Source organism: Myxine glutinosa, chromosome 7 (assembly GCF_964187855.1).
Source record: "Myxine glutinosa chromosome 7, kmMyxGlut1.1, whole genome shotgun sequence".
In the NCBI taxonomy this organism is placed as follows: domain Eukaryota; kingdom Metazoa; phylum Chordata; class Myxini; order Myxiniformes; family Myxinidae; genus Myxine; species Myxine glutinosa.
This window is the reverse complement of record NC_136267.1, coordinates 74,469,177-74,481,840: the sequence shown is the minus strand read 5'-3', so window position 1 is coordinate 74,481,840 and position 12,664 is coordinate 74,469,177. Positions and strand designations below refer to the sequence as shown.

At 42.5% G+C, this 12,664-nt stretch overlaps 2 protein-coding genes across 4 annotated transcripts in view; one reads left to right on the top strand and one right to left on the bottom strand.

Annotated features, from left to right (window-relative positions):
* Positions 1-12,664, top strand: part of LOC137431330 (zinc finger protein 608) — a 1,424,803-nt gene that overhangs the window by 769,803 nt on the left and 642,336 nt on the right. The gene's annotated exons all lie outside the window — the stretch shown is intronic.
* LOC137431326 (casein kinase I) overlaps positions 1-12,664 on the bottom strand; it is a 117,771-nt gene that overhangs the window by 19,643 nt on the left and 85,464 nt on the right. For all 3 annotated transcript variants that reach the window (XM_068122545.2, XM_068122544.2, XM_078781868.1), the window contains 2 exons: positions 1,225-1,309; positions 980-1,128 (listed from right to left, as the gene is read on the bottom strand). In XM_068122545.2, the coding sequence (XP_067978646.1) occupies positions 980-1,128; positions 1,225-1,309 (234 nt within the window). The remainder of the gene's footprint in view (positions 1-979; positions 1,129-1,224; positions 1,310-12,664) is intronic.

The following is a 12,664-nucleotide window of genomic DNA, read 5'->3' as shown; positions in this document are numbered from 1 at the left end:
TTGATTATCGGGTCAAGAGGTCAAAGTTAAAGGTGTTCATCGGGTCAAGAGGTGTTCAGTAAGAATTCTGTTACCAAGCTAACTTGTGAACCGGTGATGGGATTTTGACCAAACTTGGTATACAGAAAGTATACACTATGATGCAAAGATGAACTGATTAGATTATGGGGTCAAGAGGTCAAAGGTGGTCATGTCAGGTAAAAATGTGATACTTGAGAACAGCTGAAGGGCTTTACATCAAACTTGGTACAAGTATGTATAATGATGTAGTATTGTAGTAATGTGGGTGGCGGCATATCGGTCGACGTCGCCATGTCAAAGAATGCCGTTCCAGTTTGTCTTTGGTATGCCTGTCGGTGTTAAAGTAATTGAACCACCGACGCTCCAGACTCAGAAATGCTAACTGTTATTTTCCACTAATGTATTAAAAAGTAGGCCTTGCTATAATTTTTAAAATATTCTTCCTATAATATTCCTTTAAAAAATATTTTATTTACTCCAGGAGCTGAATAGATGCATCCAAAGAGTACCTCGCTATCACACCCCCTAACCTTGATCCACACAGAATCCATCACTTCAGTTCCTTGTTTAACATCTTTTCTTTTTATTGATACAATCCTGTGTTTTATGGAGATTGCTACACATCCTCCCATTTTCTCTTTCCTGTCACAACTACACATCTTGTTAGCTTCTAATCTTGTCTTCCAATTACTCTCTCCACTTACATTATTTAAATAGCTAGCATTGGTATCCTTCTTGTCATCTTTCTTTAAAATCCTCCCTTCTTGTCATCTTTCTTTCATGTCTGCTTCTAACGCTCTTGGTCCCATGTGTGGTTCACACTTTTGTAGTCTTAAAACAATGTTAAAGATGATTATATAATAAATCAGTCTTTTCCTCTTTAAACCCCCAAAAGTCATGACACATTACTTCGCCCTTAATCGACATTAAAAAGTCCTTTAAAAAAGGGAGTGCTTGCCAATCTCATCCCCGACCAGTCGTATTCATGATCCATCGTGAAATTTTTCCTTTCAAGCAAATCTTCAAAGATTTTTCTCATATACACGTAATCAGGAACATCAAAGAAATCCAACTTCCTGACATACTGCAGAAAAGTGATCATCTCATCTGTGGGGACCACACAAATGAAAACATTTTTCACTCAAGTGAATAAACCTTGTAAAACTTGTGATTTAAAAAAGAATAACAATGATAAAAACATACCAGGGTAGTTTTCGCACAGAGCTTCGACCGACGTAATTTGTTTTGCATGTTGTATCTTGTCATATTTGTCCTTTGCATTCTCTGCCTGTGGAATACAATTTAGGCTGGGGCGTTCATCGCAGACAAGCATGGCCATTGAGTACAGATGGAAAACCCAAAATAAAGTAAATATTCAACCTTGGCTTGAATGGATTTAACCGAACATGGAGTTAGAAAAAACACTCCATTTGCATTACCTAAAAAATTACTGATGGTGGAGAATGTGATGACCAAGAATAAGCAATATTGTGAAAAGGAGGAGGCAGACTTTGGAATACAGCAAAGAGAGGTCGATAAAAAGGCCCCTGGCTTATAAAAGCACTCTTCTGCTGAAGATTGATTGTACCAGTCCGGCAGGATTGATTATTGTCATGATTTATTGTCCTTTATCGAGAGATATCTTTCATTTGACCTTACCTTTACAGTGGTCAATCCACTCAAGAAGCAGACATTTTGTGATGATAGTTCCTGTGCTGGAAGTGGATCATTTACAAGATTATTCGATCACAATTATTCCATCACAAAGTGCTTTGACATGGGGTCTATCACATAAGACAATGAAATACTAGTATCCATTGAACAACTAGCATCGCGAATAAGTAAACCAATTAGTTTTCTTTAATCAACTGAAGGTCAATAAGAGGATGCTAACTGACATGGGAATAAAACAGAACACCAGATACTGCATTGGAGTCATCAGAAGGAACCAAAACAAAAGTAAAGAGAAAATATGGAGACATCAGGAGGAGCCTGGATAGGATTCGGGTTTCACCCGCTACTCCTCTACCCTCAAAGCCATCCAAGCGCAACCAAGTGACTTACAGAAGAAAAAAAGTGAGATGTGGCTGATGTTATCACCATTAGCATTTCATCGCAGAAAAAGTTAAGAATATTATAAAAACATCACAGAAAAAGTTTTGAGTGTTAAGAATATGGAGCATTTTTTTTCAGTGGCACTACTGGCTCAGCAGTGTCAGTTTTTCATTGTGACATTCTCCCTATCCTTACAATGGGAGAGTGCACTGAGAAAGTGTTAGCACCCAGAAAATTTGTATTTGCAACTAATACGGATGGTGGAAATTATTGGGAGGATATTAAAATTTAGATGATGTTTTGGCAGTCACTTTTATATTGTTATTCATAGTTGTAAACAGTTGTGGTCAATAAATGAGAGTTATTGCATACAAGCCACCATTTTGAGTGAGAGAGTTTATTGGCTTTTAACTCATATATTATGAAGGGACTTTACCTCCATTTTGAAACCTACAAAGCATCGCAGCAAACTTTTTGTCTTTGGGGCTCTCTGGCTTACAGTGGTGGTGATTAAGTTCCAAAAAGAGCAAAACTGGAAGGGTCAATTGACTTGGCATGTCTGTTGTGTTACTGTATTTGCGCTGATACCCAGTCGAAAGGTGTTTAGCCTCGAAAAATGTTTAGCTGAGTGTCTTGAGCTGTTTGAATTAACCCATTAGCATTGCCACGTGAAATCCTAGCTCATGATGCAGGGAACCCAGGTTTAAATCCCATAAACAGCATAAACTATATATGTTTTCCATCATATGCTGTTCGTTCATTCATCCCTCGAGGGTGAAGGTACCATGACAACCGTTATTGATTGGGATAAGTCCATAAGTGGCTGCATGGTGAGGAAAATTCTTACTTTGAACTTTGGGGTCCACTGGGTCCTCAGGGTCTTTAAGCATCTTCAGGGTATTTTCAGTCTTTTTGATTGTTTGGGTCTTTGGGGTATTTTGGGTGGTTAAGGGTCTTCAGAGTATTCTGGGTCTTCGGGGTCTTTTGGGTCTTTTGGGTTTTCTGGGTCTTATCGATCTTTTCGGTGTTTGTGTTTTTTTTTTTAGGTCTTTGGGTCTTTGGGATATTTTGGGTCTTTTCGATCTTGTATTTTTGATCCTTTCAGTCACTGGGGTCTTTGGATCTTCAGAGTATTTTCAGCTTTTGGTGTATTTTGGGTCTTCGGGGTATTTTCGGTCTTCTGGGTCTTTTTGATCTTGTCAGTCTTTGGGGTTTTTTGGGTCTTTGTGATCTTTAAGGGTCTTTGGGATATTTTGTGTTTTTTTTGGTCTTTAAGGGTCTTCTGGGTCTTTTCAGTCTCCAGGGTCTTTTGGGTATTTAATGGTCTTGGGGTATTTTGGGTCTCCAGGGTATTTGGGGTCTTTAATGGTCTTTTGAGTATTCGGGGGTCCACATGGAGTTTCAGGGTCTTTTTGGTCTCGGGGTCTTTTGGGTCGTCAGAGTCCTTGGCATCTTCTGGGTCCTTGGGGTATTTTATGTCTTCTGGGTTATTTTGGGTCCTCAGGGTCATTTGGGTCTTTTGGATCCTCAGGGTCTTTTGGGTCTTCTGGGTCCTTGGGGTCTTCTGGGTTATTGGGGCCTTTTGGGTTTTTAGGTATTCTGGGTCTTTCAGGGTCTTTCGGATATTTTGGGTCCTCTGGGTCTTTTAGATCTTTTAACCGGTGGGGACACAGTCATATTCAAACATTGCCCATTAAAACCCCACTCAGATCTCTCCTAAAGTGCTACTCAAAGCCCTTAAAATCTACCTTTATGAAGGGGAACAGACATGACACAAATACACAAACACACATTGTGTTTTATATGGTAAATTGTTAAAAATAAAAAAACGGGGCTTTCCATTTCCTCAGAATAGCCGTGATGGCTAATCGATAGAGCAAGAACAAAAAGGGATTTGTGGGAGATCCTGCCCTCCATGCAGCGATAGCCAGCATCACAAGTTGGCGTTTGCAGCTGTTCCATCACGTGTGGCCATGTACCCGTAAAAAAATAAGGATTTTTTTTTTTGTGTCACAAACCTTCTTGGGAGTTCCATAAATCCACCATCATTGGTTTCATTGGAATCCGTTAATCCGTTCTGAAATTATAACACGACAGGCAGATAGACACGGCTTCTTTTATAATATACAGTCACGTGAAAAAGTAAGTACACCCCATGTAAAGTATTGACTTTTTCAACATATTTCAACATACAGCTATTTGATCTTCATTTCAACAATATTGATAGATAAAGGTGATATAATATAACAAATATCATGAAACATTTACATTTTGTAGTCCATTGTATAATTTAAATAAACATAAATGCAAATTTCGCATGTGGAAAAAGTAAGTACACCCTTACAGTTATCACTACTTCAAATACCTAAAATTAGAATCAGGTGCACCAGCTCAGGTGCAAATGATTAGAACATCGTTAGAGAGGATCTTGGAGGAACCTGTCTTATTTAAACCTCAGACATTAAGTTTGGTTTGCTCTTTGTTGTTGAAGTGTGCGGCGTCACCATGCCGAGATCAAAAGAGCTCTCTGAGGCCTTCAGAAAGAAGGTTATACAGACCTACGAGTCTGGGAAGGGATTTAAAAAGATCTCCAAACAATTTGAAATCAATCATTCGACTGTCTGGAAGATCATCTACAAGTGGAGAAGATTCCAAACAACTGCCAACTTGTTCAGGCCAGGCTGCCCCACAAGTTCAGCCCGAGAGCAGACCGCTAGATGCTGAAAGAAGTCTCTAAGAACCCCAGAATGTCATCACGGGACCTACAGGTAGCTCTTGCCACTGTTGATGTCAAAGTGCACGAGTCTACCATTAGAAAGAGGCTGCACAAATTTGATCTACATGGGAGGTGTGCCAGGAGGAAACCTTTGCTGTCCAGAAAGAACATCAGGGCAAGACTAAAGTTTGCCAATGAACACCTCGGCAAAGACCAGCACTTCTGGAACAATGTGCTCTGGACAGATGAGTCAAAGGAAGAGCTATTTGGCCACAGTACCAGAAGACATGTTTGGCGAAAACCAAAGACAGCATTTGACCAGAAGAACCTGATACCAACTGTAAAGCATGGTGGTGGAAATATTATGGTTTGGGGCAGCTTTGCTGCATCAGGGCCTGGGCAGCTCACCATCATAGAATCCACTATGAATTCTTCATTGTACCAGAGGGTGCTTGAGGATAATGTGAGGCCATCTGTCGGCAAGTTGAAGCTCAACCGAAGGTGGACTTTGCAACATGACAATGACCCAAAACATACCAGTAAATCCACCAAGGAATGGCTGAAAAATAAAGAAATGGAGGGTTCTGGAATGGCCAAGTCAAAGCCCGGATCTGAATCCCATCGTGATGTTGTGGGGGGATTTGAAACGAGCTGTGCATGCAAGAAACCCCTCAAACATCGCACAGCTGAAAGAATTCTGCATGGAGGAGTGGGCAAAAATTTCTCCCAGTCGATGTCAGAGACTGGTAGACAGTTATAAGAAACGCTTCTCCCAGTCGATGTCAGAGACTGGTAGACAGTTATAAAAAACGCCTACTTGAGGTTGTTTCTGCCAAAGGGGGCAATACCACCTATTAGAGCCAAGGGTGTACTTACTTTTTCCACATGCGAAATTTGCATTTATGTTTATTTAAATTATACAGTGGACTACAAAATGTAAATGTTTCATGATATTTGTTATATTATATCACCTTTATCTATCAATATTGTTGAAATGAAGATCAAATAGCTGTATGTTGAAATATGTTGAAAAAGTCAAAACTTTACATGGGGTGTACTTACTTTTTCACGTGACTGTACTAGCCGAAAGCACCCGGCGTTGCCCGGGTTCTTTTTGAATTAATTTACTACTATAATTCAGCTTTTACTCGTGGCCGTAGAAGATTGAGTATGACAATTCAGTTCAGCTTTTAATTGTGAAATGGGCTCAGCCCGGCCGAGACGGCCTCGACAGGCCTCGCTACCTAGCCTATAACCTTCCCAGGGCCCGTCCCAACATTTTAAGTTCTTTTTGAATGAATTTTCTACTACAATTCAGCTTTTACTCGCGGCCGTAGAAGATTGACTACTATAATTCAGCTTAGCTTTTAATTGCGAAATGGGCCTCGACCGGCCTCGCCACCTAGCCTAAAACCTTCCCGCGGCCCGTCCCTACATTTTTTGTATTGGAGGTTTCCTCCTATCTTTCACCGTTCAGGAGATTAGCTTGCGCAGACAAACAAACAAAAACTTTCTTTTATAATATAGAGAGAAGATTAAAAACAACGTAGCTCGACACCTCTTATCCATGTCACCCTCCCCACGGTTATCTCAGAACAAAGTGATTCATCACACCATCGATTGCTTAACCCCAATGTAGGGCCATTCAAAAATTTCATGACTATTTTTTTAACTAATTTGCGTAATGTAACGCTTGATTACGTAATGTCATGTAACGTTTGATTACCATTAGTTCTGACGTACTTTGTGTTCTGATGGGCTTGATTAAACATTACTATTATTCGACATATGATTATATTTTTAGAATATAATCTAAAATCTTACTTTGAGGGGGGAGGGGGGAGGGGGGTTGGGGGGAAGGGGGGGAGGGGGGTTGGGGGGAAGGGGGGGAGGGGGGAGGGGGAAAAGGGAGGGGGAGGGGAGAAGGGGAGGGGTAGGGTGGAGGGGGAAGGGAAGGGGGGATGGAGGGGGAAGGGGGAGGGAAGGGGATGGCCAGTCAACAATGACGTTGCAGTTCTCATGGTCGGAGAGCAACACAACAATCGGACATAGTCCTGCATATTCGCAACAGCACGAAGCGGATTTTGGAGACTCACCGATCCTGTGACGTCCTCCAGTACCGGCGTTGCCGGGCGGGGGAAGGGAGACCCATACATTCCCAACCCGTACATTCGCCCTCTCGACTCAAGCTCACTCGGACAAAAGCCTCGCACAAATTACACCGTGAAGGCCCAATGGTCATGTCTATGCCACAAATCACGGGCGCACTGAATTGAAAATATATAGAACGCTCATACTCCGTGAAAAGTGAAGCCGCCGTGTCGCCATCTTGGTCAGCACGACTCGACCAACTCGCTTCGCGGATCTCGTTTTGTGCGGCAAGAAACTGCTCCAATCGGTTACGGAAGGGTTGTGGAAAGACGTTTCACAGCTGTTTCAAAGACATTTAATTCATATCGCACAAAATCGATACAAAACACGATCGCATAAAAGGTAAAGTGACGTGTGACGGGATGGAACATCACGTGATCGCTCTGAGCGAATCAGTCTGGCGGCGGGAATGGAACCGGCTGAGATTAGCGGGTACTTCGCTGAAATGCGCTGAAGTAAATATGAATAAAAAATATGGATCGTCAAATATTTTGAGTTCGGCCATGTTCGTCCCACGCTCAATGGCCATGTCTATGTCAAATATCAAGCACGTAAGCCTCTCCGTTTAGGAGTCTATCGGTAACATTACACACACACACACACACACACACACACACAAACTGTGTTTTATATATATAGATGATTGATTGAAGATGCTATCAAAATATTCAATTAAATTTTACAGTATCTTGTCTTTGGTTATTAGAAGTGAGGTACCATGCATTAACAAGCAGTATTGGGGATGTTCTTGGTGGCTTTGGCCAAAAGATTGTCTTTTCGACGTTGTAGAAATTCTCCATATATCACTGCTACCTGCATAACAATGGACTTCATCAGCTTTGAATTTTAGCCAAACGTCTTTCATCCCTCTAAGCTGATATTGAAGCTTCTCTCTAAGCTTCAATGATATTGAAAGCTGCGTTTTTGCTGTTTAAGTGTTGTCACTTAGTCAGTATTTCTCCTCAAGTCGTCTGGATTTCATCGTCGTTTTTGTCGAACCAATCTTGATGTTTACAAATTGCTGTCCTGAGTGTTTTGGATGTATCTGAGTAAACTAAGTCTTTGATTATGATGCCCAGATTGCGCCTTGATATCTTGCGAGATTGTGCGTATTTCATCGAGTGGGCTGCACGGTTAATAAATAAATGCTAGCTTAATATATTCCCTTTTCAATTTGGAGATGTTGAGTTTCTTGTGTGCTTTTTTATCCTGTGGTCGTCTACTTGGCTAGATGCAGCCTTTTTCACTCTAACATATACTGATTGTCCCTTGTCTTGACAATGACAGACTCAATAACATGCCATTTATTTGAGCGAAGGTGCATCCATGACATCTTGCTCCAGATGCATGGGGTGGACAAGACAGATTTGACAGGTGGAAGAAGGTCAGGTTTCTACACACTTCCTCAAGAAGCCCATTTCTGCTGCACTATCCTACACCAATTTTTACTGATTACACCTCTCCATGTCCAGTAATCTGTGCCAATTCTAACATTGAAATCACCAATAATGATGAGCATCTCTGTTTTAAACTTAAACACCCCTGCAATAAAGCGTCAAGGTTTTCATAAAACTTGTTCTTGATGTTGTCTGCATTGTTCATCGTGAGTCCACAGGCACTGATAATAGTGACATGTGTTTTACCATACAGGGGAGTCTCATGTCCATATACAGTGCATTCAGAAAGTATTCAGACCCCTTCACTTTTTTCACATTTTGTTATGTTGCAGCCTTATGCTGACATCGTTTAAATTCATTTTTTCCCTCATCAATCTACACTCAATACCCCATAATGACAAAGAGAAAACAGGATTTTAGAAAGTTTTGCAAATTTATTAAAAAGAAAAAACTGAAATATCACATTGACATAAGTATTCATACCCTTGCTACGACACTTGAAATGTAGCTCAAGTGCCTCCCATTTCTCTTGATCATCTTTGAGATGTTTCTACACCTTGATTGGAGTCCACCTGTGGTAAATTCAATTGATTGGACATGATTTGGAAAGGCACACACCTGTCTATATAAGGTCTCATAACTGGCTATGCATATCGGAGCAAAAACCAAGCCATGAGGTCGAAGGAACTGCCTGCAGAGCTCAGAGACAGCCCAGTGGCTGAGAGCAGAGCGAAGCGAAGAGCAGCGAAAAAGAAGAGAGCAGAGCGAAGACCAGAGGGGGCGAAGTGCATAAGAGAAGAACACGACCTCTAATGTCCCCCAGCACGTCCCTTTTATCACCCATGCTCTATCGTCATTGGTCATGCTTTGCCAATCAGCGCTCAGAGACGGAAGCCTCTCCTCAGTGAAAGACACATGAAAGCCCACTTGGAGTTTGCAAAAAAGCACCTAAAGAACTCTCAGACTGTGAGAAACATAATTCTGTGGGCTTTCATGTGACTTTCACTGAGGAGAGGCTTCCGTCTGGCCACTCTGCAATAAAGCCCAGATCGGTGGAGTGTTGCAGTGATGGTTGTCCTTCTGGAAGTTTCTTCCATCTCCACACAGGATCTCTGGAGCTCAACTAGAGTGACCATCGGGTTCTTGGTCACCTCTCTTACCAAGAACCTTCTCCCCCGATTGCTCAGTTTGGCTGGGCGGCCAGCTCTAGGAAGAGTCCTGGTTGTTCCAACCTTCTTCCATTTAAGAATTATGGAGGCCACTGTGCTCTTGGGAACCTTCAATGTAGCAGAATTTTTTTGTCGGCTTCCCCAGATCTGTGCCTCGACACAATCCTGTCTCTGAGCTCTGCAGGCAGTTCCTTCGACCTCATGGCTTGGTTTTTGCTCTGATATGCATTGTCAGATATGAGACCTTATATAGACAGGTGTGTGCCTTTCCAAATCATGTCCATTCAATTGAATTTACCACAGGTGGACTCCAATCTCGGTGTAGAAACATCTCAAAGATGATCAAGAGAAATGGGAGGCACTTGAGCTACATTTCAAGTGTCGTAGCAAGGGTCTGAATACTTATGTCAATGTGATATTTCAGTTTTGTCTTTTTAATAAATTTGCAAAACTTTCTAAAATCCTGTTTTCTCTTTGTCATTATGGGGGTATTGAGTGTAGATTGATGAGGGAAAAAATGAATTTAAACGATTTCAGCATAAGGCTGCAACATAACAAAATGTGAAAAAAGTGAAGGGGTCTGAATACTTTCTGAATGCACTGAATCAATCATTCACGACTTTGGGGAGACTTGTAAGTGCTTACAAGTTGTGTCTTGATAGCAAATCAAAAACCAGCTTCACGATGCTGTTCTTTCTCTCGACCACACCAGAAGAGGATATATCCGGCTTTGGCTTCAGTGATTTGACCTTCCTCAGCTAAGCAACTTTCACGAATCAGGCCAGATATCAGATGTGTCTTACCAGTTCTCTACCAACAAATGCTGTTCTTTTATCAGCTCTTTCTCCTGTTTTAGTAAACAAGAGTGTGTGCAAACTCCATGGTAAGAGGTATCAACTTTATTGTAGTTTTGATTTAAAAAAGTGAGAGATGCTCATCAGCCATTGTATGCTGACCAGGGTTAAAGTGAAGCAATGTTTATGGCACCTTTTCTAACCCCTTCCTCAGTTTAACGATATGAGCAGTGCGATCTTAAACAGGACTGCTCAGCCAATGAAAGTGTTGCCAAGTTCTGCTACAACGTCAATTCAGTGAACTGCATGTGTGGAAGGCCTGCATCTACAGCTTCCAATGTATCCACACCTGCTGCTTCATCACTCACACATTGCCGTAAGACTTTTGGGTGGGTGGTTTGGGGGTGTTGTCATGACTTGTATGTGACTTGGATTTTGGTGAGGGAGGTATGCACAGTCACCCTAAATCTCTCTTCCATGCCCATCTGGATACGGTATTTAAAAAAAAGTCAAGATGACTAGAGACTGAAATCACCTTATGCGCCTGAGCTGATGCCCTAAGTTGTCCACACAGCTCTTGCCATCTGCCATCACAACCAGTTTATTTGCATATCTGCCTGACACCTTAGATCTTATAGAGTGGACTGGGGGACCAAGATGAGCTAGATGTACCTATCCTGTCAGGGTTAGCAGACACAGGTAGTAAGTACCATCTCCTCTTGATTACAGTATAATGTGTAACCTGAACTGCAAAATTCATGTAAAAGTACACTGATATCTGCTAATGTCTTTGTCCTCCATATGATACATGTGCAAGCTTCATTCAGAAACTACATAACAAAGTTAAAATATATAAACAAAATATCCTCAGATATAGTACAGCTCTGAGGTTATTCTGTGTCTAGAAATGTAGGCCTTTTAGGCCTGCTCCCAAATAACAAGGTAACGTTTGGGAAACATATTTCATCAATTAAATGTAGATAAGAGTATTGTTATGTCGGTGGGGTAGAGATACTTTCGACCAGGTAGATTTGTGGAGGTAACATGCTCTGACTGTCATGAAGAATAAGAACCACCACCATGTAATAAGTAGAGGACCTGTTTAGCCCAGATGTCGGATGAAGTTGTATGTTTGTCCCTGTCACAAGGGGCGGGCATGTTATTTAGCTCAGGGATCCCTTTTGGCACCACACCATAGACACTAGTGAGAAAGTGCCCATTAAACCACACTTCATAATAAAAACCAACTGGAAGCCAGGCATCAAGCACTAGGGCTAACAACCCTGACTGGCAGGCACACATCGCTCGGGGAGGCCGAGAGCCATGCCCAGAAGGGCAGTGATTGGGCGGGAGTTGACCAACAGGAAGGCCGGGGTAAGAAGGGACTCGCTGATTGGTGAAGGGGAGGCCGGAGCAAGAAGCAACTCGCTGATTGGCGAAGCACGAGCAATGACGATAGAGCATGGGTGATAAAAGGGACATTAGACAATTAGATTACATTACTGTGGATTCTGGGATTACTGGGGATTACTGGGGGACATTAGAGGTCGTCTTCTTCTCTTATGCGCTTCGCCCTCTCTGGTCTTTGCTCCGCTCTCTTCTTCTTCGCTGCTCTTCGCTTCGCTCTGCTCTCAGCCACTGGTCTGGATTGCGGCAGTCAGTGTTTGTCATTCTCTGCTTGAGCCAGCGAACGATCGTGTTTGGACGACGGGCTCCAGGAAGCGATCGGACCGACCGTATTCGGAGACGCCACCAGGAGACGTGCAGAGGCAACAGGGAGAGCTGCGGCCCAGGAACTGCGGTTCTCCGTGCAGAGGACGGGTGGACGAAGCCAGACACGGTTTGAGGACCGACCTGCACGCGGCCCATTCGTCTCGCTCCGGAGGCCTTCATCGAGGCCTAGTGAGGCCTGTTTCATGCCAACGCGCGCACTTCGCGCGCAACATCACCACCACCCCAGACGATTTTTGATGACCCTGACGAGACCTCACCAGTGATCAGAGCTAAGCACACACACACATTTATTTTCATTATCTTTCCCTGTGTCTGTTTTTGGTCCGTTGCGGGAGCGCTCCGTTTAGTAACTTAGTTTTATCGTCGCACTTTTCTTTGTCCCGGCATTCCATTTTAATAAACCTGTTTATTTTCCTGTATATTTTAAACCCGTTTTTTGTTTGAGTTATTTCTGCAGGTTCGGGAATCACCGGCGGGACAACAGGTAAGCTTCATCTTCCCCTCCCCTTACTTCCCCCGCATATATAAAATCCGCATTTGATCAACGCCTCGGAGTTAAAGCTTGCTTTGGCTATTCGTGATCCCTATGGTGTTCACCTGGGGAATCACACGACAGTAAGTTTACTT